We start from the raw sequence: 25503 nt of genomic DNA, 5'->3' as shown, positions 1-25503 counted from the left end.
TTGGTCATATTTTGCTTGCTTGTTTGTTTTGTTTAGATCCCTGTTAACGGTGATATCATATGGTATTTGTCTTTCACCGCCTGGCTTATTTCACTCAGCATAATGCTTTCCAGTTCCATCCATGATGTTGCAAAGGGTAGTAGTTCCTTCTTCCTTTCTGCAGCATAGAATTCCATTGTGTAAATGTACCATAGTTTTTTGATCCTGTCATTTACTTATGGGCATTTAGGTTGCTTCCAACTCTTGGCTATCGTCAATTGGAAGCAACCTAGATGCCCATCGGTCAATGACTGGATCAAAAAACTATGGTACATTTATACAATGGAATTCTATGCTGCAGAAAGGAAGAAGGAACTACTACCCTTTGCAACATCATGGATGGAACTGGAAAGCATTATGCTGAGTGAAATAAGCCAGGCGGTGAAAGACAAATACCATATGATATCACCGTTAACAGGGATCTAAACAAAACAAACAAGCAAGCAAAATATGACCAAAGACACTGAAATAGGGAACAGGATGACAGGGTCCAGAGGGGAGAGGGGAGAGGATCATAGGGGAAAAGGGGATAGACTCACATGAACAAGTATAAAGGCCACATGGACAATAACTAAGGGTGGGGGGTGGAAATGGGAGAGAGGTGGGGAGCATGGGGGGGCGGGCAGGGTTGGGAATATAAGACAGAAAGCTGTACTTGAACAAGAATTAAATTAAAAAATTATTAAAAAAGGAGAAAGCACTAATCAGAACCTGCTCAATAAATTACAGTGGCTACCTAAAAAAAAAGAGAGAGAAATCCGAAGGAAGGTAAAACACACGAAACACACACACACACACACACACCCCTTCCTCAGTTTCCAGCCAGAAATTAGCCCCTCCCTCCCTGCAAAGCTCACAGGAAGGTTGTCAGAGTGTCTGAAGCGGGTAGAATTAGGACGGGGGTAAGCAGGCGTAAGTTTTGTCACGAAGCTGAGTCTTAGGAATCGAAGGCTGGAGTCCGAGTTGTAGGGACAGTATGTGTACTGCGTCCTAAGCAGCCGGTGGTGCCAAAGTCCAGAGGCGGGGGCCAATCCCCGCATGGCGGACATGCCTCACTCGGAAGGCCACCGGGCAACACCGCCCGATGGTGCGCCCACCGGAAACACCCTTCGTACTTTCGGCGCGCGACCCGGAAGCGGAAGGGCGGGGGAGCTGGTTTGTCCCTCCTTCCAGTTCGTCTGTGTACCGTTTTTCTGGCCTCGCGGGGTTGCTGAACGGTGGGCGATTGCAGAGTAAGGGTTAGGGGTGCGGATTGCTGAGATTCCAGAGCAGCCGCGGCCATGGCGGATGTGACCGCTCGAAGCTTGCAGTACGAGTACAAAGCGGTGCGTGTGGATTCGGGGAGTACTCCGGGCTCCGGAGACGTGTGGGGAGCAGGAGGCTGGGGCAGATGATTTAAGATTTGAGGCCTACTGGGGAACCGCGGAGGCGGTATACCCACCTCCTCCTAGATGTTATCCTCAACGTACCCACTTTGCCCTATGTGGGTTTTAATGGGCAGTGTTAGGAGCGGCACTGGCCTACGGATTTGCTTGTGCCTTGCTAACGCGCAGTTACGCAGTTCTGTTTCTTCTTGAGGAAAACATCTTTTTTATTATCAGCGCTTAGTTACTCCGAGTTTTACTTTCTTTGGTATCATTCTCTGTTGTCCTTGTGATATAGCTGCTCATGTCACAGCTTCTATAATACTGTGATTTGTTTCAGAACTCGAATCTTGTCCTCCAAGCTGACCGTTCTCTCATTGACCGGACCCGCCGGGATGAACCCACAGGAGAGGTGCTATCCCTGGTTGGAAAGCTGGAGGGCACCCGGATGGGAGATAAGGCTCAACGGACCAAACCACAGATGCAGGAGGAGAGAAGAGCCAAGTGAGTACCAAAGGGGGAATGATTTATCTTCAGATGTAAAGCCCACCCTCTCTTGAACATTTGAGCAGCGTTTTTGCTGAGCTACTGAGTGCAAAATGAGACATTAGTGGTGAGACTGAGTGCAAAATGAGACATAAAACAACTTAATGAAGGTAAAAGTAATATGGGAGTTAAAAGGTTCTTTGGCCTTAACAAGTGTACCTGAAATGGAAAACAGCTTTTAGCCTTTTTTTTTAATACTCCCCGGAGGATATTTGCATCGATTTTAAGCGAGAGGAAGAAGAGAGGGAGACAAAAAATATCAGTTCTACAAATCGCTGTTTCTGAGGACAAGGTTGTAACTATTCCCCTTCCATTTTTGACATGCTTGTAATAAAAGATAAAAAGCACTCTACACACAGTAAGGGGCATTTTACTAAGCCATTTTAATAAGAAGGATAACAATTTAAATAATTTTACATTTCTTTTGTTCTTTTGTTGCACTAGAACTATTTTACATGAAAGAACTAGTTGATGTATCATGAAGATACTTGAGAAAAAGCCTTTGACATCCTCATCTATATTAATGGATATTTCACCGTCCACTTAAATAAATTTTCTAGTACACACCAAATCACCTAACAAAGCAAATCTATTATGCTAATCTATTTTGAAGGAATATAGTCAGTATTTACTGTTACTGTCTTTGGGAAGTATATTGACTTTTAAAAATATTTATATCTGTCATAATACCTGCTAATAACATTTGAGCAATAACAAAATTCTTCAATTATTGTTGAGTCTCTGTATGACTACTTTTTAAATACAATGTTTATTTTTTTAAAAAATGAAGAGAAAAGGTGTCTTTTATCCAGTGGAGCAGAGTTTTATGAAGACATAATAAGAATAATACTTAAATGCTGACTTCTGAGCTATGGTTTATATAACTTAAAAGTTAAGTTCCCATCATTCTGCTGCAAGGTGTACTTGTTACAAAAATAATAACCAATGTTAGAGTCTTTGAAAATTGTTACTATGTTTAAAAGCTTAGAACAGCATGATAAAATTAATGGCAAGGCCCTGGCTGGCGTAGCTCAGTGGATTGAGCACAGGCCTGCGAACCAGAGGATCATGGTTCGATTCCCAGTCAGGGCACATGCCTGGGTTGCAGGCCGGTTCCCTGCAGGCCAACTCCCAGCAGGGGACGCACGAAAGGCAACCATACATTAATGTTTCTCTCCTTCTCTCCTTCCCCTCTAAAGATAAATAAGTAAAATCTTTAAAAAAAATTAATGGCAACCTCTTGAGTCCCATTTTAACTTAGTTGTACTTCCAAGTAACACCTTTAAGTGTTTTCAAATCCTGTAACTGATTTGCCAGCATCAGTTTAGGACTTTTTTTCATTGCTCTGTGTTGTAACTTTTGGCATTAAAAGGTATAATATGCAGTTTCAATTTGTGATGAATAAAATAAGTACTAAAATAACACCAATGGTTTCTGTGATGGGAAATATTCCTCTTCAAGTATGTTCTGCCCAAAATTACAGTAACATTTTATTTCTCTCTCTGAGAATTTACTAAGGAAAGGAAATCACATTCTTTTTTTCAATTGAGTTCAAAAAACTGCTTCATGAGTTCATGTGTTGTAAAAGCCACCGCTTGAGAGGGAATGCAGCGAAGGTAGTTAAGAGATGAACCACAACATAGTCCTTTCCGAACTCCATGCTATCCATAGATGTACGCATAGTCTCCTGCATGGCAAGGCACTTTTCAAGTTGGAAGAACAGTTCCTAATTGCATTCGCTTACAAGTTACATCAGATGGGTAGGACATAGTCTGTGCTATTCCTCCAGCAGTATTACCGCAAAGTAAGTTTTTGTGATTTTTCTGATGAAAGTCTGCCAAGGATAGGAACGTGGGCAATCCTGATACTCTTCAGGCAGCAAAAATAAAAAATGAAACACCTGAATATGGAACCATTCCTAATATGCATTAGGCCTCTGTAAAATCCAAGGAAACCACTTTCCTTTGCATAAATTCTTTTGACTGCATGAATAATTCTGTGTAAGTGTGTTCCCCTTTCATTTGTAATGCTAGGTCACTCTAACCATGACAAGAGGGTAAGAACAGAAAACTGCTGTCATAGTTGCCATGGATCCATCCATTAATCTGTGCACGTGACCAGAGAAATCCCAGCTTTGTAGTAATTAACATTTTGTAATGCTCAAATGCCATAGGGAAAGATTTGAATCATTGTACCATTCCCTTTATACAATCCGAGGTCTCCCTCTTTTTGGTGAATAGCACACAATGCAGAAAATACTCCTAAATGTTTGTAATGCTGATTTTGAGCTTATAATAAAATCTCTACCCAATCCAAATGAGCAGCTGTTACAGTGCAGCACCCTGCATTACCAGTGACCAGGGTCCCTCCAGTAGGAGAAGGAGAAGCCAGCGGTGAGCTGGTGGTGGGCCCTCTGCCTGCAGCATTGTGGGAAGGAGGTTAGGTGCCACCAGAGATAGGGCCATGGCCATTGTTGGCACAGATAGGGCACCTACTATTGTGTTTAGGGTGGAGTCCAGCTTTTAGATCTTTTTCTTTTTAAAAAAATAACTTACTGATTTTAGAGATAGGAAGAATGAAAGAGAGAGAAAGAAATATTGATTTTTTGTTTCCTGTATATGCCCTGACCAGGAATCAAACCCTCAACCTTTTGGTGTCTGGGGTCCTGCTCCAACCAGCTAGACCTCTCTAGACCTCTTTCTAACATGTGTGTTTCTGGTCCATAGAGAGAGTTTAATTTTTTTCATATTTTCACAACCCTTGTTGTTCCTTTGTCTTGGTATTTATTTTTCTTCCGTTGCTAACATCCCATCCTTACTTCTTTCCTCCCCTGTTGCCCATTTCCTACTTTTGTTTTTATGAACTAAGATTCAGGCATCCATGGTATAAATGACAGGTTTTTTGTTTGTTTGTTTGTTTGTTTACTTTTTAGGGGATATGTTTCAAAACTTAAAAATAATTCAGCTTCATCTTCCTATTATTTTTTTACCTTGATTATCCGTTCTTCTCCCATGATGATGTCTCAAAGATTCCTAGTCCCGGTTTTGATTAAAATAGTTGCATTTGAAATGAGTTAAAACATCATTGGTCTTTCACTTTATAAAGCATGACTTTTTTTTCCAGTTTTGTTATAATTTGGAAATTGATGGCAGTAGATTGCTTTGATGCTACAGTTTCTCTGGCTGGGAAAAGAAAACATATTTGAAAAACAAGGTCAAAATGCTATTGTATAATGTCACACAAAAGAAAAAGGGTCTTTTTATATTGAAATTTTTTTATCCTCAAGGGCAGTTTTTCATTGCTTTTAGAGAGAGAGAAACATTAATGTGAGAGAGAAACAGTTGCCTCTCTTTTGTGCCTGACCATGGACCAAACTCAACCTTGGCATGTGCCCTGACTGGAAATCGAACTTGTGACATTTTGGTCCTCAGGATGACATTCCCACCTACCTGAGCCATCCCTGTCAGGGCAAAAAGGTTGTTCTTTTCAAATGAATACCATGTCTCATTATAATTATGTTCAGTGCATCTAGTGAGAGAATGACAGAGGATTCTCTTTTTATTATTGTGTTCCCATAAAGAAATAACTCCTGGAAGTGAGTAAGGCCAAATGAGAATTATGTTTTGAGGTACAGGTTTATGTTTTTGAATACTACCTTTATGCCATGAAGTTGTGAAGAAAAGAAGGGTGAGCTTGATTTATTCTTGCCTCTGAGAGGGAAGGTTCTGCCGGTTCACTATCATATTACATGTCTGTTAGGCGAAGAAAGCGTGATGAGGACCGACATGACATCAACAAGATGAAGGGGTACACTTTGCTCTCAGAGGGCATCGATGAGATGGTGGGCATCATCTATAAGCCCAAAACCAAAGAGACCCGGGAGACCTATGAAGTGCTGCTCAGCTTCATCCAGGCTGCTCTTGGGGACCAGGTGAGGCAGCCAGAGGGAGATGTCATGGTTTGGGGGAGGGAGAGAGTTGCAGCTGGAAAGCGCTAGAAGAACCTTGTTTGCGGAGGTTCCTCTGTGGTCCGTGCCAATTTTCAGAAGTGGCTAATGTTCCCTGAACACTTGATTTATCTGAGATAGTACCTTACGTGTTTTCTCCTTTAACAGCCCTCATGTTAGCTCCACGATGAAGTGCTATTAGTACTCATTTCCAGTTTTGTTGAAGAGCGATAATGAGGCAAAGAATAGAATTGCTCATAATTTTCCCAAGTCACAAAGGTTGTACTTGGCAGAGCCAGGGTAACAACCAGGTAGTCAGTATCCAGAGTTGGCTTTAACCATCACACATGACCTTTATGCGTCCCAGAGAGGCTCTGGTTGAGGTGGGTTCCGGAGTAGGTGAGGACAGGGAGTTATCATTAGTTGGGCGGGCTAGAGGAGGCTGGAGTGCCTCTGCCGCCTGGAGAAACGTGGCAGGCTGGAGCGGAATTCGTGTCCTGCTTCCTAAGACCACCTACTGAATCTTTTTAAAATGGGTTTTCTTTCAATTTTGTAACTTGGTGGCATTTTTTATTTACATTAATGAGATAATCAGAACCTGGGATGCAGATTTTAAAGACGTGTGACCCTTCATATTCAGTTGTTACATAATGGTGGTCAGTGACATTCTGCCTATCGTTGTTCTAAATTTTCTTTTTTTGGCCACCAGCCACGTGATATTCTTTGTGGAGCAGCTGATGAAGTTCTAGCAGTCCTAAAGAATGAAAAGCTTCGTGACAAGGAAAGGAGAAAGGAGATTGACCTATTGCTGGGGCAGACAGATGATACCAGATACCATGTGCTAGTGAACTTGGGTAAAAAGATCACAGACTACGGTGGAGACAAGGAAATCCAGAATATGGGTAACTGAGCTTTTTACATCCTGATTGTATTAACTGGTCACTTGGCCCCTAAATGTGATCTTCTAGCTTCACTCATTAAAACAGCTGAGTGTGTCAGTTCCCAGATTCTGTAGGTGTTTATTGATGGATCCCAGAATCCCTAGAATAGAGGCCATTTATTTCTGAACCCTTTTCTTGTATAGAACATGGGGAAAACTTGGGCAGAGCCTGGGGATGCAAGTGGTTGGGCAAACAGAGTGGGGTTGTACCCAAGCTTGGCAGGTTGGAGGAGGCTTCGCTGCCAGCAGTACAGAAGATTCTTCATGTTGATCCTTGAGTGTCTGAGTCCCTGGACCTGAGATCCATCCTGGGGAGAGGCAAGTCAGGCAGTTGGCGAGGAAATGTGCTCTGTAGTGCCTCAGTTCACTAGCTGTTCACTGTCCTCTTTCTCTAATCTCATTGTTTCAGATGACAACATTGATGAGACTTACGGTGTGAATGTGCAGTTTGAGTCTGATGAGGAGGTAAGTATTAAAATAAGTGGGCCTAGTTTATTCTTGTTTTTTGAAATTGTTTTAGTGTAAGGAAGCTCCCTAACTGAAACCGGATAAACTTGATGGTGTCATACTTGGGCATAAGTATTATTTTGCTGGAAAATTATCATGGTCATCTTCAGGTTTTATAAAGCAGATTAAACTTATAAATTAACGTGAATTTAAACTAAGCGCATCAGCAAAAAGAAAAAGGTAAGTACAGTGCATACCTTTAGTGACGGTGTATGCTACCACGTTTTACTGCATTTTAACCTTACTGTGATGATGTCCCACTGGTCGGTGCGTGTCCCACTGCCAGTTTCAAAAGAATGTACATTTGCCCAAAAGCATAGGCATGTTTGGTACGTGGATGTATAAATAATGGTTGCAGCATCCACTGAGGTTTGCCACCTAATCATAATTTCTCAACTATAATTAAACAGGAACAAATGGGGCTTTTGAAAAATCTTTGCAAAGTTGCCCTAGAATTCTTGGTGTGTGAGTGTGCCTCCGAAAGGTAAAATGTCGGCCTTGGAATCCCGTATGCTAGGACGGGAAGAAGGGGCAGTACAGGAGAGTCAGGAGAGGGCACCAAGTTGGCAGCCAGGAGGTCTGAGTTTTGGTCCTGTATCTTGGGCAGGTCATTTTGCTTCAGTTTGTCCATCTAGCAAATGAGTGAAATAGTTGACTGCTAAGCCCCTGCCTGCAGTATAGTTAATAGAATTGTAGATTTTAAGTAGTAGGAGCCTTAAAGAAGGCTTTGCTCAAAGAACTCATTCATATAACAAGTGCTTATTATTAAGTTTCTGCTTTAATAATACTGTGCTGAGTCTAGTATTTAGTAATACTGGTGTGAGCCAGTGTGTAGTAGATGGTAAGCAAGCCCAGTGTGGTCTGCACTTCTGGATCCAGGCATGTTTCTCCTGCATAACTCTTCTCTCCTGCTTGCTGTGAGCTCTTTTTTAACACTCATCGATTGTGTATGGATGAGAGAGATTGTAGTCCCATTGATTGCCTTAGTGGCATCCTCAGGCGAGAAGCAGAAAAGAGAGTAGGAACACCCAGTGAGGCCATGCCATGTGGACTGAGAGTAGTGAGGTCAGGTCATTAAATGTACTCTGGCTGAGGCTGACCCTGGTCTCAATAGGCTGTGGGTTTCACCCCAAAGCCATTGCTCTAACCAGGTGATTCAGGGGAGAGAATCTGGGGATGTCAGGATCAGCTCCAACTCATGGATTGGGGTGGGGGTTCTCTCCACAGGAAGGTGATGAAGATGTGTATGGGGAGGTTCGAGAAGAGGGGGTGGGGGTTCTCTCCACAGGAAGGTGATGAAGATGTGTATGGGGAGGTTCGAGAAGAGGCGTCTGATGACGACATGGAAGGGGATGAAGCTGTGGTGCGGTGCACCCTCTCTGCTAATGTGAGTAAAGTCTGCTTTTGCCCATGGCTGCAGGCCAGGTTCTTTCCCATATGGAGGTCCTGTGATATCATTTTTTGAGGTCCCTTTTAGGGTACGTCATAACAAACATTTAGCGTCTTGGTTTTCTTAAGATTTCAGTCAGTTATCCTCCCTCCCAAAGGCATGTGTTGATGAGATCTTAGTTTGGTGTGCTCTCGAATTCAGTATAGCAGACTTTTCTTTTCTCTGGAAAGTTCTCAATAGAAGGTGGGCTACAGGTGGCAAGTAGAGCTCTGTTGCTGGATGATGGGAAAGTAGTTGGGGCAGACAAGAACATGGTGACCTTAGTGCCTGTTGTCTGCAGCTTGTGGCCTCTGGTGAGCTGATGAGTTCTAAGAAGAAGGATTTGCACCCTCGGGACATTGATGCGTTTTGGCTACAGCGGCAGCTCAGTCGCTTTTACGATGATGCCATTGTGTCTCAGAAGAAGGCAGACGAAGTGTTGGAAATCCTAAAGGTATGGCCAAGGTCATATTTTTGCATGTAGTGTTATCTTAGGGGATAGGGTGGAACAGTGTGTGAAGCAGATGGCTGTGTCTTTAATCCTGGTGTTACCTTCTCTGCAGACAGCCAGTGATGATCGGGAGTGTGAAAACCAGCTGGTGCTGCTCCTTGGTTTCAACACTTTTGATTTTATCAAAGTGCTCCGGCAGCACAGGATGATGAGTGAGTATACAGTGGCCCCCTCTGTAGTGTGTGTGCATGTGTGTGTTGGAGACTGTTGCTTTCACAGCTTCTGTACATGTTTCATTCATTTTTCATTCACTGTCTCCTCGTCTCTTTCTCCTTTTGTTGTTGTCAGTTTTATACTGCACCTTGCTGGCCAGTGCACAGAGTGAAGCTGAAAAGGAAAGGATCATGGGAAAGATGGAAGCTGATCCAGAGCTGTCAAAGTTTCTCTACCAGCTCCATGAAACAGAGAAGGAGGATCTGATCCGCGTAAGGGCTAGGCTGGGTATTCTGATTCTGGAGCTAGAGTGTTTGCTTTAGAAGAGACATTAATTAGAAGATTGCAACACAAAGTTAAATGCCTGTTTTTAGGAAGGTGAAGAAGTAAAGTGTTTCTCTAAATTTTATTTTGGGGATTTGTCAGTGGTACATACTAGAATTTACAAATTCACATTGGTGTGGCTGAGAGACCTCTGACCTGCTGTCTTTGCCCTCACCGTGGGCCTTTTGCTGTTTGTTTACATACAAAATCATGGTATCCTGAAAGTAGTGGAAAGGACATGTATTTGCTGAACAGAGGGAGAGCCCTTGACACTGAATTGTTGACCATCTGTGTTTGAAACCCCTGCACTACGCATTGTCCCATTAAAGTCCATTTCTTCGCTTTCGTCGTGTTAGGAAGTGTCTGAATATAAGTGGCTGTCTTTCTGTTTTGGGACTTAACTGGTCAGCAGCCATGAGTCAAGCTCAGCTAAGGAGGGACTGAGAAGGACAGGAGCCTAGAATGGTGATAAGTCATCACCCTTTTTGTCCCTCCCGACTGCAGGAGGAGCGGTCCCGGAGGGAGCGAGTGCGGCAGTCCCGAATGGACACTGACCTGGAAACCATGGATCTGGACCAGGGCGGGGAGGTCAGTGTCAGGGCCCTTTCTAAGGCGGTGATGGATAGAAGCTCATTTGCTCAGCCTCCTGACTTTCTTTGTATTTCTGTTTTCCCTCATGTCAGGCATTGGCTCCAAGACAGGTTCTGGACTTAGAGGACCTGGTTTTCACCCAGGGGAGCCACTTCATGGCCAACAAACGCTGTCAGCTTCCAGATGGATCCTTTCGTCGCCAGCGCAAGGGCTACGAAGAGGTGCATGTGCCTGCACTGAAGCCTAAGCCCTTTGGTTCAGAGGAAGTGAGTTGGTTGCTCCTCTCGATTTTCTCCCCAGGCTACCTTCCTTCCAGTTTGGATTTCAACCCATTGACCGCAATGTGGCCTCATCTTGTACACAGTTTATTTCAGAAGTGGAAGTTTTTTTCTCTTGATCTTGAGCCCAGAGGATAATACTGATCCCTCTGGTCTGGTCCTTAGTGGAGAGTACACAGGGAACTTGCCAGGAAATGTAGTCCTGGAGATCCCTCAAGAACAGTCGCTCAGGGTGCTGCCAGTATAATATGGATGCCTCTTCCTTTCAGCAACTACTCCCGGTGGAGAAGCTGCCCAAGTATGCACAGGCTGGGTTTGAGGGCTTCAAAACGCTGAACCGAATCCAGAGCAAGCTCCACCGGGCCGCCTTGGAGACAGATGAGAACCTGCTGCTGTGCGCTCCCACTGTAAGCACGAGCCTGGCTGTTGCTTTCTTGCGGAATGTGGTGTATGGTTTTGGTGGCAGGAGGGCTCGTATCTACCTATATACACCAAATCTTCATTCTTTGATTAAAGAGATGTTAAATGTTGAATAAAATTTTCGGGATGTGCTCTAGTCTCTGTATTGATGGTGAGCCCATGGGAGTTAGGGCAGTGAGCATTCCCAGGTAAACAGGCCTACTCATCCTTGACCTGTGTTTCAGGGTGCTGGTAAGACCAACGTGGCCCTGATGTGCATGCTCCGGGAGATTGGGAAGCATATTAACATGGACGGCACTATCAATGTGGATGACTTCAAGATCATCTACATTGCTCCCATGCGGTCCTTGGTGCAGGAGATGGTGGGCAGCTTTGGAAAGGTAGGGGAAGAACTCTCCTCCAGAAGATGCTGGTGGCCCTGTCACAGGTTGGGGGCAGGCCCAGTGCTCCACTGCTGCTTGTATCAGGGCGTTTCTGCAACGCCTCAGATGGTGTTTTTTCCATTTCAGAGATGGTGCTTGACGCAGGTGCAGAGTGGTTCTGAACCAAGAATGTGTTTGACCTGTCCTAGTCTTTGCAAGGGTTTATCGTCTTCTGTCACCCTCTGCATAGCTGTTTTCTCCAGTTCTCATGGGCATTGTTGGAGGAGTTAGGAAGCCCTCACACGGCTGGGGTTGATAATAGACCTGCTGATGATAGTCCATGTCCTGTGATCTACACATTTCCATTTCCCCCTCTTGTGTGGAGCTCCTGGGGAGCCTTTGTCTGCTACATTTTCCCAAATGTAAACTTGGATTTGTTCATATGGTCGATCTCATTCATCTGGTATTTCTCTAATGGGTTCATATTTGCTTCCAATACCCTGTGCTCGCACTTTTCAGAGTTTGGTGCCAAGGCCCTCTGCAAGCCTTTATGCCTTTACCTGACATGCCTTTCCTCCACCCAGCGCCTGGCCACGTATGGCATCACTGTTGCAGAACTGACTGGTGACCACCAGCTATGCAAGGAGGAGATCAGTGCCACTCAGATCATTGTCTGCACCCCTGAGAAGTGGGACATCATTACTCGCAAGGGTGGGGAGCGCACCTACACCCAGCTCGTGCGGCTCATCATTCTGGTGAGCATGGGGCATTTGTTGGGGCACAGAGATCAGCCTGGTCCAGGAACTTTTCTCCAGTTATTGGCCTTTGTAATGACCCCTGTTGTCAGCATTGCTTTTACCATTAAAGGATAACCTGCACTTCATTGAAAATTTCCCAGTAGGTGCACAGTGATTGCTGTTATTTTTATGTCTTTTTTATATCTGAAATATTTTGAAATAGATGTAAACAGACAAACAAAAAACTAATCATGTCTTCCCAGAACATCAGTGGGATTTATAAATATAAATAGTTCTCAGAGGGAATAAGTGAGGAGTCAGGATATTGCGTCCCATAGAAGCAGAAGTGCCTGCTGACCAGTCACACAGTCCGAGTGTAGTCGAAGTCGTCTGAGAAAGCAGAAGAGCTCACATGTTGGTTTTCGGTGTTCTAGAACAGGGGCTGGCAGGCTGTGGCTAACAGTTTTTGTTTTGTTGGGACACAGCCATACCTATGGTTTAGATTTTGTGGCACAAAATCAACCTACAGCTGATTTGGTGCCACAATGACTGGATTGAGTATTTGTAACGGGGACTGTGGCCCACAGACCTAAAGTATTGACTGCCTAGCACTTTAAGGAAAAGTTTGCTGCCCTGGCTGGTGTGGCTCAGTGGATTGAGCACTGGCCTGCGAACTGAAAGTTTGCCAGTTCAATTCCCTGTCAGGGTACATGCCTGGATGGCATGCCAGGTCCCCAGTTGGGGTGTGTGAGAGGTGACCAATTGCTGTTTATCTTTTACATTGACATTTTTCTTTCTCCCTCCCTTCCTCTCTCTAAAAAAATAAAAATCTTAAAAAAAAAAATAGGAAAAGCTAGCTAACTCCTGCTTTAGAGCTTTGCTACCCAAAGTCTTGGTAGAAACACAGAGTCCCTGTCCCCACCCCGCAGCTGTGGAAATGCAGTGTGCATTTTAATGACGCCCCCTGCTGCTTTGTCGCCATGCTGAAGTTTGGGCAGCACAGCCTTAGGCCCTGTGAACTTGTCACTTGATGCACAGTATCTTTCGTTCTTGGTGAAGGTATCAGCCCAGAAGTGAAGCCTTTATTTAATGTAAATGTGGTTTGATCAGAAGCTTCATTTTCAGTAAAGAAAATAACCTTTGTGTCAAGTTATGAACCACTTAACCTGAAGTATCAGATTTTCTTCCCGTAAAACATTGTTTTACTAAACTGTAGCGAGGCGGCTTGTTGCAGAGCATGTTATTTCCTGGAGTGGGGGTGTCGATGGTGAATTTTGTCCCGTCATTTGGTTTCTGTGTCTAGGGATCCCTTTTCTTACTTATTTGGCATATTAGGCATGTGCCTACAAAATGCAGCTATTGTCAGGAAGGGGGGTTCTGTTTCTCTAGTCCTGGAGGTAATTTGCTACTCTCCATTCCTTAGGATGAGATCCATCTTCTCCACGATGACAGAGGCCCTGTCTTAGAAGCTTTGGTGGCCAGGGCCATCCGAAACATTGAGATGACCCAAGAGGATGTAAGACTCATTGGGCTTAGTGCCACCCTCCCCAACTATGAAGATGTGGCCACCTTTCTGCGTGTTGATCCTGCCAAGGGCCTCTTCTACTTCGACAATAGGTATGAGGAGACAGGGAGAAATGGAATGGGGTGACCTTACTACTGTCTTTCCCCTTTGCCGTGGAGCTCAGTTGCAAAGGGTTTTGATGTGGTATGACTCCAAAAATAGGAATATTGCTCTTGGACAGTGAAAAGGACCATCTATTTCCCTGATATTCTATGCCAAAAACCTCATTTGTATAACTATTGAACTTCCAGCTTCCGCCCAGTGCCTCTGGAACAGACTTATGTAGGCATCACAGAGAAAAAAGCTATCAAGCGGTTCCAGATCATGAATGAAATAGTCTATGAGAAGATCATGGAACATGCAGGCAAAAATCAGGTCTGTGGGTTCTTATCATTCTTAAACTCTGTTCTGTTGAATTCTTGGTTTACTAATAATCCGGCAAGGTTGGCAAAGGTAGAGAAGATACAACCCAAACTACCAATATCAGGAATGAAGTGGATGTTACAGAAACTGTAGCCATTGCAAGGATAATAAAGGAATACTCTGAACAACTTTTTACACATAAATTTGACAACCTAGAAGAAATGGATCATTTCTTCAAAAACTGTCAACTACCCAAAGTTCAGCCTAGATGAAATAGATAACCTGAATAGTCCTATAAACCAATAAGGAAATTGAGTTTGTAATTTAAAAACTCCCAAAAAAGAAAGCCCTGTTTAGGCTTCTGAGAGAGTCCATTCCTGCCATGGCTCCTCTTCAAGACTGCTGCTTTTGGCCTTAAGATTGTGCCAGTCTGTTTTCTTGCTGCTGGTGCTATGGGAGGGACTGTGGGAGCTGTCTGTTGACTGTGGCAAACCTGGTTTCTACTTAGGTGTTAGTGTTTGTCCACTCCCGGAAGGAGACTGGGAAGACAGCCAGGGCCATCCGGGACATGTGCCTAGAGAAGGACACCCTGGGTCTGTTTCTGAGAGAGGGCTCTGCCTCCACAGAAGTCCTTCGGACGGAAGCTGAGCAGTGCAAGGTAAGGAGACACCGTCCAGTTCTCCCATTCCTACGTGGGAACTGCCTCAATCCAAGGTTGTCCATACGGTCCTTCAGGACTGTACCCTCATGCTGCTGTTTCACACCAGTTAGGGCTGATCGTCTGCATGTGGGTTTACAGAGCAGACGATCTGTAAAGGAGGGAGGGTCTCATGTAAAGAGATTTATTTCCTCTCTGGGAGAGTTCCCACAGGAAGGCTCACCTCATCACCTATTTTTTCTGGTTCCGTAGAACCTGGAGCTGAAGGATCTTCTGCCCTATGGCTTTGCTATTCATCATGCAGGCATGACCAGAGTTGACAGAACACTTGTAGAGGATCTTTTTGCTGATAAACACATTCAGGTGAGGGTGGACGAAGCACAGCGTTCAAAAGACCCAGAATGTCCAAGATTGTGCCGTATGTTTGTGCCTGGTGCTTTGTTGTTTCTGGCTCAGGGAGCCTATGTCAGAGAGTGTGGTAGGCACAGTTGTGATCCCACCTTTCCTAGCTTTTCACATACTGTTGGGGCAAGGTGAGTGAGTTTAAGAAAGTATCTAGAAGCATAGCATGTTGGTGACTCCAGATGGTGCCAAATAAGGCCTGACATCATCAGGGCCTGCCTTGTGCACGTTCTCCCCTGGGAGAGCCTGTGTGTTTGTCTGGTGACCTGAAGTTGATTAACATGGGTCTGTACTTCTGCTGCTTAGGTATCTGTACGACCTTGAAAGGTTCTTTCTTGAATAGACGAGGTGTTCGAGGGCCCCTTTCCTCTTTATTTTGGTGTTAACTGGCAAGGATGGGACCCGCCTTGGTGCTGCTAGAAGCTCTGGGACCAGGTGCCTGGAGATGCTGGGGATAGTGACCCTCTGGTGGTAACATGTGTTTTTCTTTTCACCTTGCTTTGCCTCTGTAGGTTTTGGTTTCCACAGCAACTCTGGCTTGGGGTGTGAATCTCCCCGCACATACAGTCATCATCAAAGGCACCCAGGTGTATAGTCCAGAGAAGGGGCGCTGGACAGAACTGGGGGCACTGGACATTCTCCAGGTACAGATCCTTTGAGTCTGTTGTTTGTGAGGAAGAGCACCCTGTGTACAGGATGCAAGGGTGCTGAAAATAGGGCAGATGGAAGGCGAGGCTCTATAAAGGAGAAACCTGGAAGCCCACCCAGCAGCCCTGTGGCCACAGCCTCTTGTTTGCTCTCTCCGCTGTAGATGCTGGGACGTGCCGGAAGACCCCAGTATGACACCAAGGGTGAAGGCATACTCATCACCTCTCATGGGGAGCTTCAGTATTACCTGTCTCTCCTCAACCAGCAGCTTCCTATTGAGAGCCAGATGGTGTCAAAGCTGCCTGACATGCTCAACGCGGAAATCGTCCTGGGCAATGTGCAGAATGCAAAGGTAGGGAGGGCGCTGTCAAGGCACCTCAGACTAGAGAAGCCAGGGTACCAGCAGTGGGATGGTCTCTGTGGTGCTGTGGGCCACCAGCACCCAGGGTCCTCCAGTGTCAGTATAAACAGTCCCAAACTGCTTGGGTTTGGATGACAGTTCCCCTTGTTAAAAGATCTTAGAAAGGACTCCTTTTTTTACAATGAAATAGCATAAATCTTCAGAAGATAACATAATACACATTCTTATCATTGGAAGTTAGTTTCGAGTGATCCTTAGGAACTTTTTATTTGGACACCAGTTCTCCATGCTAAGACCCAGGAGCTGTCTTTTGTAGGATGCAGTGAACTGGCTGGGCTATGCCTACTTGTATATCCGAATGCTCCGATCCCCAACCCTGTACGGCATCTCTCATGATGATCTCAAGGGAGACCCCCTGCTGGACCAGCGCCGACTAGATCTGGTTCATACTGCTGCTTTGATGCTGGATAAGAACAATCTGGTCAAGTATGACAAGAAGACAGGCAACTTCCAGGTGAGTAGGCCGAGGGATGAAAGCAGAGGTCTCAACAAAAGTCATTGTCCCAGGAGACATTTGCAAGTCACTTAAATTTGAGCCCTGCCTAATGCCCATTGCTTGAAACCGTGGAGAGCAGGTGGGGTTACACTGTCCTGATTGACAGTACCTCCTTTCTGGAACTTGAGTGGAGGTAGCTAATGTACCTGTCTTCTGTGTGAGTGTCAGTTCACTGTAGGTCGGATTATTGTGCCATCTTTCTTCATGTGCCTGGGCCAGACACTTACATTGTGATTCATTCACGCAGTGGGTTCCTGTTGTCTCAGTGAGAGGTTGCAGCCTGTTGATGCTTGTGTTGGATTGCATCTTCCTTCTTCATAGGTGACGGAACTGGGTCGGATAGCCAGCCACTACTACATCACCAATGACACGGTGCAGACCTACAACCAGCTGCTGAAGCCTACTCTGAGTGAGATTGAGCTTTTTAGAGTCTTCTCGTTGTCTTCAGAGTTTAAGAACATCACCGTGAGAGAGGTGAGTCCACAGCATGTTGGGTCAGGTAGCTGGCACCGCCGAGTTGCTGAGTGGGTTCTCTCCTCAGCCATCTGGCGTTTTTTCAACCTGTTTCCTTTGTGTGGCAGGAAGAGAAGCTGGAGCTGCAGAAGCTACTGGAGAGGGTGCCCATTCCTGTAAAGGAGAGCATCGAGGAGCCCAGTGCAAAGGTGAGCCCAGCACCCCTGCTTGGGATGAGGAGAGGTGGTTTACAGAATCCTGTGGAAGATGGACCTTGGATTGGGGTTTGCGCCTGCTAACCTGCTTGGTCCTCCCAGCATCCTTCCCGCATGTTCTTTTTATGCGAAATAGCAGTTACTTAATGTCTAAGTCAAGAAATGCCCAGAGCAGAAGTGTGATTTATTTCCTTGGACCGTTCATGATTGGCTGCCTCTGGCTGACCTTGCCTTTTCCAGATCAATGTGCTTCTTCAGGCCTTCATCTCACAGCTGAAATTGGAGGGCTTTGCACTGATGGCAGACATGGTGTATGTCACACAGGTGAGGGCAGAGTTGTGTCACATGGAGAGGGGGCCTGAACAGTTCACTACCCTGTGTGCTGTGTGCGTCTTGGACGAAGTTGGCTGAATGCTAGTAAGGATGTGGGAAACGCTGAGGTTTGTTTCCTCCAGCTGGCTCATTGGTTGACGCATGTGTGGTACAGCCACACTGGTTTATTGCTCTTGAGCTTGTGAGAAAGTAAGGCCTCAAGAGTGTGCCCAGAGGGCTCCATAGAGAGAGTCACAGGACACAGCATCTACTTCCCTATAGAGTGACTTCCCACTGTGGCTGCTGGCTCAAAAATAATCCAGAATTGGCAAAGGTATTTCTAACTACTAGAGCTTTGAATACTAAATGAGCCAGAAAGCTTTAATATCACATGGTAAGCTTCAGATTAAAATGTGTGGTGAGCTCAAGCTGCCTTTTTAAAAATAATCTGTGTTTAGCAGGCACCTACTATATGAAGGGGGAAAGAGTAATTACAGAGGGACTTTGTTTTTGAGTGGTGAGGCTGATTACATCAGCGTAAGACAGTTAAAGTGTATGGAGAGTGGCTTCATTAGTCTGGGGACAGCGGGGACTTAACAGAGGGAATACTTTGTCTTTCTCCAGTCAGCAGGCCGGTTGATGCGGGCCATCTTTGAAATTGTTCTGAACCGAGGTTGGGCACAGCTTACAGATAAGACCCTGAATCTCTGCAAGATGATCGATAAACGCATGTAAGGGCCTTGGGCGCTGGCAGCTCATCACCGTGTTGGGGTCCTCAGGAGGAGGGTGGCGGGAAAGCCGTGGAGTGCACCCGACCTCCGGTCCTGATGCGTGAAATGGGACATGCACCTGGGGCAAGTTGAGAAGAGGCTAGGCCTTGAGGGGTGGAGCTGGGGAGTGGGCACATGGTGGTGGTGAGGGTTGGCCCTCGGGTCCCACAGCTGGCACAGTTCCGGATGTCCTTGTTTAATAACCCTGTCTCGTGTTGTCACCGCTGATCTCTCGGAAGCCATGATGAGGGCGTTGTGTTACAGGACCTGCACAAGGGACTAAACCGTTTTGTTTTCCTTGCTGGTAGGTGGCAGTCCATGTGTCCGCTGCGTCAGTTCCGGAAACTCCCCGAGGAAGTAGTGAAGAAGATTGAGAAGAAAAACTTCCCTTTTGAGCGTCTGTATGACCTGAATCATAATGAGATAGGTGTGTGGGAAGTTACCATCTTTCTGGGTGTGCAGCCAGGTGTCTTTCTAAGCCTTGAGCCCTAATGTCCTGGTCACCTCCCATGCCCTCTCAAGCACTAGGCTAGCTCCTGGTCTTGGCCTTTGACTCCTTTGGGTTCTACTGAGAGTGTTTTACTGAACACACTGGAGTAGAATCTGCCACTTGCCCTGTGACCCCCAGTGGGCAGACATGTTTGGCAGGTTGGGTGGCAGCCCCTGTGCCCTCTTGTGTCCTCACAGGGGAGCTCATCCGTATGCCAAAGATGGGCAAGACCATCCACAAATACGTCCATCTGTTCCCCAAGTTGGAGCTCTCTGTCCACCTGCAGCCCATCACCCGCTCCACTCTGAAAGTGGAGCTGACCATCACGCCAGACTTCCAGTGGGATGAAAAGGTAAACCTTTGTTTGGAGGACACACTGGCTTCAGTATAATTTTGAGGAGAGCTGGGCTGGAGGTGTTGCATGCCCACGGTGGCTCATGCTTGTTTCTCTTCTTTGTGCATGTTTTCAGGTCCATGGTTCGTCGGAAGCATTCTGGATTCTCGTGGAGGATGTGGACAGTGAGGTGATACTGCACCATGAGTATTTTCTACTCAAGGCCAAGTACGCCCAGGACGAGCACCTCATTACGTTCTTTGTGCCTGTCTTTGAACCACTGCCCCCTCAGTACTTCATCCGCGTAGTGTCTGACCGCTGGCTCTGTGAGTGTATCTCCTCTGCACAGCCCCTTAGGGACAGGTCCTCCAAGGGCAGTTGTACGAGTGACCTTGTGGAGGAGAGCAATACATTTGCTGCCTCAGGGTCCCAGTGTGTGCACGGTGGGGTTCTGGGAGCTTTTAGGTAAGGAGGACTGCCTACTGTTTCTCTTCTGGCAGCTTGTGAGACCCAGCTTCCTGTCTCCTTCCGACACCTGATCCTGCCAGAGAAGTACCCACCTCCCACAGAACTTCTGGACCTGCAGCCCTTGCCTGTGTCTGCCTTGAGAAACAGCGCCTTCGAGAGCCTTTACCAAGATAAATTTCCTTTCTTTAATCCCATCCAGACCCAAGGTAGGTGTGTCAGTTTTCCTGGAGGCCATGTCAGGTCACCAGATGTTTTCTGTGACAGAATGGAAGTAGGGTGCTTAGGTCTCGCAGGCATGGCAGTCCAACAGTGCCGACTGAAAGAGTGCACCTGGTCATTTCCTTTCAAGTCCTTGGTTAGGGTTAGATTTGCATTGCTTTGCGTGTCTTGCTGAGGAGGGTTAGTGGGGCATTGTTTCTCAGGCGCAGGAGGCCGCTGGCCCCTGACACTCAAGTGTTGGGCAGTGTCCAACATTGACTGAGGCCTCCCCTCATCCTTTGGATGACAGTTGCATCTACCTAGCACACTGGTGTTCTGAGCGTGGTAGGCTGAGGACATCTTGGATGTTTTCTCTTTTATTCCTGCCACCAACTCTAGGAGGCATTTAATATATGGGGTACTACTATCAGCGTCCTGTTTGATAGGTGGGGAACTGAGGCAGAGAAGCACCCAGTTGAACAAGCTAATAAACAGGACTTGGACTTTGACTCAGTCTCAAAGCTGGGGTTGGGTTGTTCCTTTCTTTCTCGTTAGACTCTTTCTAGGAAACATGAGGGCACTGGGAGCAGTGAAAGGCAGCCAGGGCCCTTGCTCTGCGTCCTGGTCCCTGAGAAGAACAGCTAAGAAGCAGAGGAGGAGAGTTGACCTCCTTTGCTTCTGTTGTCCTACAAGTCTCCAGGGGACTGGAACTCTTGATGTTGGTCCCCTCCTTCCTTCTGTGTGGGAGAGAGACCAAGGAGGGGACAGCTGGGCCCACAGCCCTACTGTGGGGCGAGGCCACATCCATTGCCCCTGGGTGCCGGTGCCCGCTGTCTGTCTCTGTGTGATGAGTGCCCCGAGTCTGTCCCTCAGTCTCACGCTGCTGCTCTGTCGGTCTGCAGTGTTTAACACGGTGTACAACAGTGACGACAACGTGTTTGTGGGGGCACCCACTGGCAGCGGGAAGACCATCTGTGCAGAGTTCGCCATCCTACGCATGTTGTTGCAGAGCTCGGAGGGGCGCTGTGTCTACATCACCCCCATGGAGGCGCTGGCAGAGCAGGTAAGCAATGGGGTGCTGTCTCCTCTGCGCCTTCACAGAGGCTGTTGCCATCTGTGAGTGCAGGTTAAGCTTCACTAAGTCCCTAAATTTGCAGGGTCATTTGGGGCAGGACTGTTTGCTTTTTCTTGGTCCTTCCTTCAGTTTGTGAACTGAAGAGAAGCCTGCTATTCCTTAAAAGTTCATGTGGGTTATAAAGTAGCTCAGGAGCTACAGAGAAACAGGTCTGTCTCCGGTTCCTTTGCTTTTTCTCATAGTAAACATTGCCTGTCCTGGCTTGACACTTTCTGCCCTCCCTTTCCCTGCCTGCCAGGTGTACATGGACTGGTATGAGAAGTTCCAGGACAGGCTCAGCAAGAAGGTAGTGCTCCTGACAGGCGAGACCAGTACGGACCTAAAGCTCCTGGGCAAAGGAAACATCATCATCAGTACCCCTGAGAAGTGGGACATCCTTTCTCGGCGCTGGAAGCAGCGCAAGAATGTTCAGAACATCAACCTCTTTGTGGTGGACGAGGTCCACCTCATTGGGGGCGAGAATGGGGTATGGTCTGAGTGCATGGCAAAGAAGGGGGGCTGCAGTGGGCTTGGATGACCTTGGCATTGGCCCTCATGTTTGAGTCTAAGGCCAGGGACTAGGGTATTTTCCTAGGAGGACTCTAGGAGATCATTTTGAGGGCTTTGGTCTGTGCACAAAGGGTAACTCAGGGCTGAGGGTGGTACCTGGGCCTGTGGTGACTTCGCTTCCTTCTGTTCGTCTCTCTCAGCCTGTCTTGGAAGTGATCTGCTCTCGGATGCGCTATATCTCCTCCCAGATTGAGCGGCCCATTCGTATTGTGGCACTTAGCTCCTCACTCTCGAATGCTAAGGATGTGGCCCACTGGCTGGGGTGCAGTGCCACCTCCACTTTCAACTTCCACCCAAATGTGCGCCCTGTGCCTTTGGAGCTGCACATCCAGGTAGGACCTGCTTGTCACATTCCTCTTGGCCTTCTCTCCAGAGTACCAGGTCTTGTAATCTCTGCCTTTTTTCTCCTTGGTGCCTAGGGCTTCAACATCAGTCACACACAGACTCGCCTGCTATCCATGGCCAAGCCCGTGTACCATGCTATCACTAAGCACTCTCCCAAGAAGCCTGTCATTGTTTTTGTGCCATCTCGCAAGCAGACCCGCCTCACTGCGATTGACATCCTTACCACGTGTGCAGCGGACATCCAGCGGCAGAGGTGGGGTGGGACTAGGTTCTGTCCACTTCCTCCTGTCTGGTCTGGCTTCTGGGGGTGGGACTGAGGGGAGTTGGGTCAAGTGAAGTTGGTCCATCCTGAAAGGTGGTCTGTTTATGAGGGAGGGGCTGGGTGATGGCACAGTTGGAGGGTGTTTGCCAGGGCAGGAACCTCTCTGAGCTGAATTGGTGCCTGTGCTGCCCAGGTTCTTACATTGCACTGAGAAGGATCTGATCCCGTATCTGGAGAAGCTGAGTGACAGCACACTGAAGGAAACACTGTTAAATGGGGTAGGCTACCTGCACGAGGGGCTCAGCCCCATGGAGCGACGCCTGGTGGAACAGCTCTTCAGCTCAGGTAAAAAGCCTTGTGGCACAGAGTGAGGTCATTGTATTCAGGGCTACGCTTGTGGTAGGCCTTAAACTTTAGGGTGTGGGTGCTAGTTCTCTGCAGCACACTAGTCATTTTCAGAATACTTTACTGATTGTTGAATCTGTTAACTGCATTTGATTCTCCCAATAGTCTTGTGATGTTGATGGGACAAGTGTTTTTATTTGCTAGTGAGAAAGCAAGCAGACACATGAGGCTGTATCATTTCAGAACCTGGTTGTCTAGACCAGCATCTTTAGCCTCTATACCTGGTTTTCCATGGACACCCGACTTGCCAGGGTTGTGAGACCTCACAGGTGTCTCTAAGTGGTATTACCATTTTGGCAGTGGTGGAGCCACAGTGGAGGTGGTTCTTCCAGAGTCACTTCCTATCAGTTGTAGACCATTGAGTCTGTCTGGTTTGGGGCACGCTCAGAGAGCTCAGTTTTGCCGCCATAGACTGAGCCAGCCCATGGCTGAGCTGGGACTTTCCAGTGAGCAGGGCCAGTCTGTCAGGCAGGAAGCCTAGCTCTCCACGGGCTGAGAATTTTGTTCCAGGATGACCTCATTGCCTCCAGGATAGTCCCTCAAGCAGGTAACACCTCTCACAGTATTGCAATTGCCCTCTTAGTCATATCAGACCTCGTTCCAGCAAGCTTTGCTCTGGGTTCCGAAATTAGATAAGCCTCTGCCTGTAAACCCTGCCTCGGCCAAGGGGCCCTGCACTCAGTCGTTTTCTCCGCTCTGCTGCTCAGGGGCCATCCAGGTGGTGGTAGCTTCTCGGAGTCTCTGCTGGGGTATGAGTGTGGCCGCCCACCTGGTGATCATCATGGACACCCAGTACTACAATGGCAAGATCCACGCGTGAGTCTGGCTGTGCTCTGTGCTCAGGGGAGCCTTTCCTAAAATGGACCTAACACCTGCAAACTCAGAAACCAGCTCTTAGGAGGAAAGGTGTTCCAGCAGTTACCAGTCAGCTGAGGTTCCAGCGCAGCCTTGTTGTGGGGAGGGTCTTCAGTCTCAGGACCTAGGCTCACATTGGCTTCTGTAGTTGTCCTGTGTTTCATTGAGTGGAGAACCGGGGAGTTCAAGCTAGAGGGAACCTTAGGGTTTGTGTAGTTAACTTGTTTTGTAAATTGGGAAACTGACTTGGTCCACGTCATGTACCCTTGGGTTGACAAGAAGCAGGAAGATGTGATTTTTGTCAGAAAAAGCTCAAATAATTTAACTCTTAATAATTTTTCCCAAAATGCAGGTTATCTTTGAAATGAGTTTTATTTCTAATGTCTGAATCTACTTGTAGGTTTGGATTTAAGTCAGGTGACTTGATAATTCATGAAATAATAGCTATTAAGTTTGGGTAGCTTTTGCCCTGGCCGAGTGGCTCAGTTGGTTGGAGCGCTTCACAATGCACCAGAGTTCTGGGCTTGGTTCTCAGTGATGCACATGCAGGAATCAGCCAGTGGATGCACAGATGAGTGGGACAACGGATCGGTGTTTCTCTCTCTCTCTCTCTCCCTTGCTAAAAGAATCAATTTAAAAATCAATAATATGAAAACATGTTTGGGCAGCTTTACCTACATACGTCATCTTTTAGGGAGTCACTTGGCTTTTGGCATTAGATGGATTTGTAGCTTTTTAATTTTTTAAACGCTTGTTTTAGGGAGAGAGGGAAGGCGGGAGAAAGAGGCAAAGAAACATCGATGTGCATACATACATCAATCGGTTGCCTCTCGCACGCCCCCAGCTGGAGACCTGGCCCACAACACAGGCATCTGCTCTGACCAGGAATTGAACTGGCAACTTTTCTGTCCACAGGCAGGTGCTGAGTCCACTGAGCCACACTAGCCAGGGTGGATTTGTAGGTTTTATTCAAGGATCCTGAACAATAAAATCACAATTCTAAAACTCAAACACTGCAGTGTTGTTTAGTTAAGCAAGTGAAACTAGTTCCTCAACACAAGAACTCATAAATCCAGAGTTTGCTGTAATGTGCCCATATCTCCCTGCGTTTGCAGTTTATTCTGACATTAGGGAGTCACAGCCTGTGTTGATACCCTCTGCCTCTTTCCTCTCTCTGTTACTAGGTATGTGGACTATCCCATCTATGACGTGCTTCAGATGGTGGGACACGCCAACCGACCTCTGCAGGATGATGAGGGGCGTTGCGTCATCATGTGCCAGGGCTCCAAAAAGGTCAGTCTTGGCCTTTGTGTTATCTGGAGGTCCTGAGCCTTGGAGCACAGGCGTTTGTCTTTTCATGAAGGTTTTAGTTAGTTCACATTCTTTCTGTCATCTGCTGCTTTCATTTTCCATGTTGCTTTGTAGTGAGCCTTTTAGCCACAGGGAGTTATGTAGCCTTTGGTGTTTTGTTTTTTTTTCCCTGTTGTTGAGGTCTTCATCCTCTGGCTAGTTCCATCTTCCTGCACTGCTCATCCTGTGTGACTCTGGGCACCTTCTGTTCCCACTGTGAAAGTGGTGCCAGAGAGGACAGGCACACAGACCCGGCATTCCGGGTCTGGACCCACCTCATTTGTTTGCAGCTGCATTCCCCCATTTTTGTGTTGGCTGTGTCTGTCACACAAGGGCATTCTCCTATTGACTTGCCCTTGGCTCCTCTTTGTGACAGTGGTGTCATTGGCTATTACTACCTTCCCTCCCCAATCCACAGGATTTCTTTAAGAAGTTCTTATATGAGCCCTTGCCAGTAGAGTCTCACCTGGATCACTGCATGCATGACCACTTCAATGCTGAGATTGTCACCAAGACCATTGAGAATAAACAGGATGCCGTGGACTACCTCACCTGGACTTTTCTGTACCGCCGCATGACGCAGAACCCCAACTACTACAACCTGCAGGGTCAGCAAACCTTGGAGCACACTGTCCTGGTGTGGTTTTCACAGCTCTTGCTGGC

The 25503-nt window shown here is 46.8% G+C and overlaps 1 protein-coding gene and 1 pseudogene across 1 annotated transcript in view; one reads left to right on the top strand and one right to left on the bottom strand.

Annotated features, from left to right (window-relative positions):
- The first annotated feature begins 1197 nt into the window (after nucleotides 1-1197).
- The window catches only part of SNRNP200 (small nuclear ribonucleoprotein U5 subunit 200), a 28183-nt gene continuing 3877 nt past the window's right edge, over nucleotides 1198-25503 (top strand). The window contains exons 1-37 of the mRNA XM_037054992.1: nucleotides 1198-1364; nucleotides 1744-1907; nucleotides 5709-5880; nucleotides 6605-6797; nucleotides 7245-7300; nucleotides 8631-8729; nucleotides 9073-9225; nucleotides 9335-9434; nucleotides 9571-9707; nucleotides 10264-10347; nucleotides 10443-10616; nucleotides 10898-11035; nucleotides 11273-11428; nucleotides 11995-12165; nucleotides 13571-13764; nucleotides 13963-14086; nucleotides 14583-14732; nucleotides 14985-15095; nucleotides 15647-15778; nucleotides 15946-16134; nucleotides 16460-16657; nucleotides 17021-17173; nucleotides 17281-17361; nucleotides 17608-17691; nucleotides 18304-18410; nucleotides 18758-18876; nucleotides 19137-19291; nucleotides 19410-19599; nucleotides 19774-19947; nucleotides 20842-21002; nucleotides 21313-21540; nucleotides 21764-21955; nucleotides 22043-22221; nucleotides 22424-22575; nucleotides 23343-23451; nucleotides 24675-24783; nucleotides 25259-25448. Coding sequence (XP_036910887.1) covers nucleotides 1320-1364; nucleotides 1744-1907; nucleotides 5709-5880; nucleotides 6605-6797; nucleotides 7245-7300; nucleotides 8631-8729; nucleotides 9073-9225; nucleotides 9335-9434; nucleotides 9571-9707; nucleotides 10264-10347; nucleotides 10443-10616; nucleotides 10898-11035; nucleotides 11273-11428; nucleotides 11995-12165; nucleotides 13571-13764; nucleotides 13963-14086; nucleotides 14583-14732; nucleotides 14985-15095; nucleotides 15647-15778; nucleotides 15946-16134; nucleotides 16460-16657; nucleotides 17021-17173; nucleotides 17281-17361; nucleotides 17608-17691; nucleotides 18304-18410; nucleotides 18758-18876; nucleotides 19137-19291; nucleotides 19410-19599; nucleotides 19774-19947; nucleotides 20842-21002; nucleotides 21313-21540; nucleotides 21764-21955; nucleotides 22043-22221; nucleotides 22424-22575; nucleotides 23343-23451; nucleotides 24675-24783; nucleotides 25259-25448 — 5323 coding nt within the window. The 5' untranslated portion in view covers nucleotides 1198-1319. The remainder of the gene's footprint in view (nucleotides 1365-1743; nucleotides 1908-5708; nucleotides 5881-6604; nucleotides 6798-7244; nucleotides 7301-8630; nucleotides 8730-9072; nucleotides 9226-9334; nucleotides 9435-9570; nucleotides 9708-10263; nucleotides 10348-10442; nucleotides 10617-10897; nucleotides 11036-11272; nucleotides 11429-11994; nucleotides 12166-13570; nucleotides 13765-13962; nucleotides 14087-14582; nucleotides 14733-14984; nucleotides 15096-15646; nucleotides 15779-15945; nucleotides 16135-16459; nucleotides 16658-17020; nucleotides 17174-17280; nucleotides 17362-17607; nucleotides 17692-18303; nucleotides 18411-18757; nucleotides 18877-19136; nucleotides 19292-19409; nucleotides 19600-19773; nucleotides 19948-20841; nucleotides 21003-21312; nucleotides 21541-21763; nucleotides 21956-22042; nucleotides 22222-22423; nucleotides 22576-23342; nucleotides 23452-24674; nucleotides 24784-25258; nucleotides 25449-25503) is intronic.
- LOC118992945 (graves disease carrier protein-like) lies at nucleotides 3491-4286 on the bottom strand (annotated as a pseudogene).

The sequence above is a fragment of the Sturnira hondurensis genome, unplaced genomic scaffold, assembly GCF_014824575.4.
Source record: "Sturnira hondurensis isolate 20B ecotype Veracruz unplaced genomic scaffold, ASM1482457v3 Scaffold0008480, whole genome shotgun sequence".
Classification (NCBI taxonomy): Eukaryota; Metazoa; Chordata; class Mammalia; order Chiroptera; family Phyllostomidae; genus Sturnira; species Sturnira hondurensis.
Note: the sequence above shows the minus strand (reverse complement) of the source record. Positions and strands in the feature narration are given on the sequence as shown.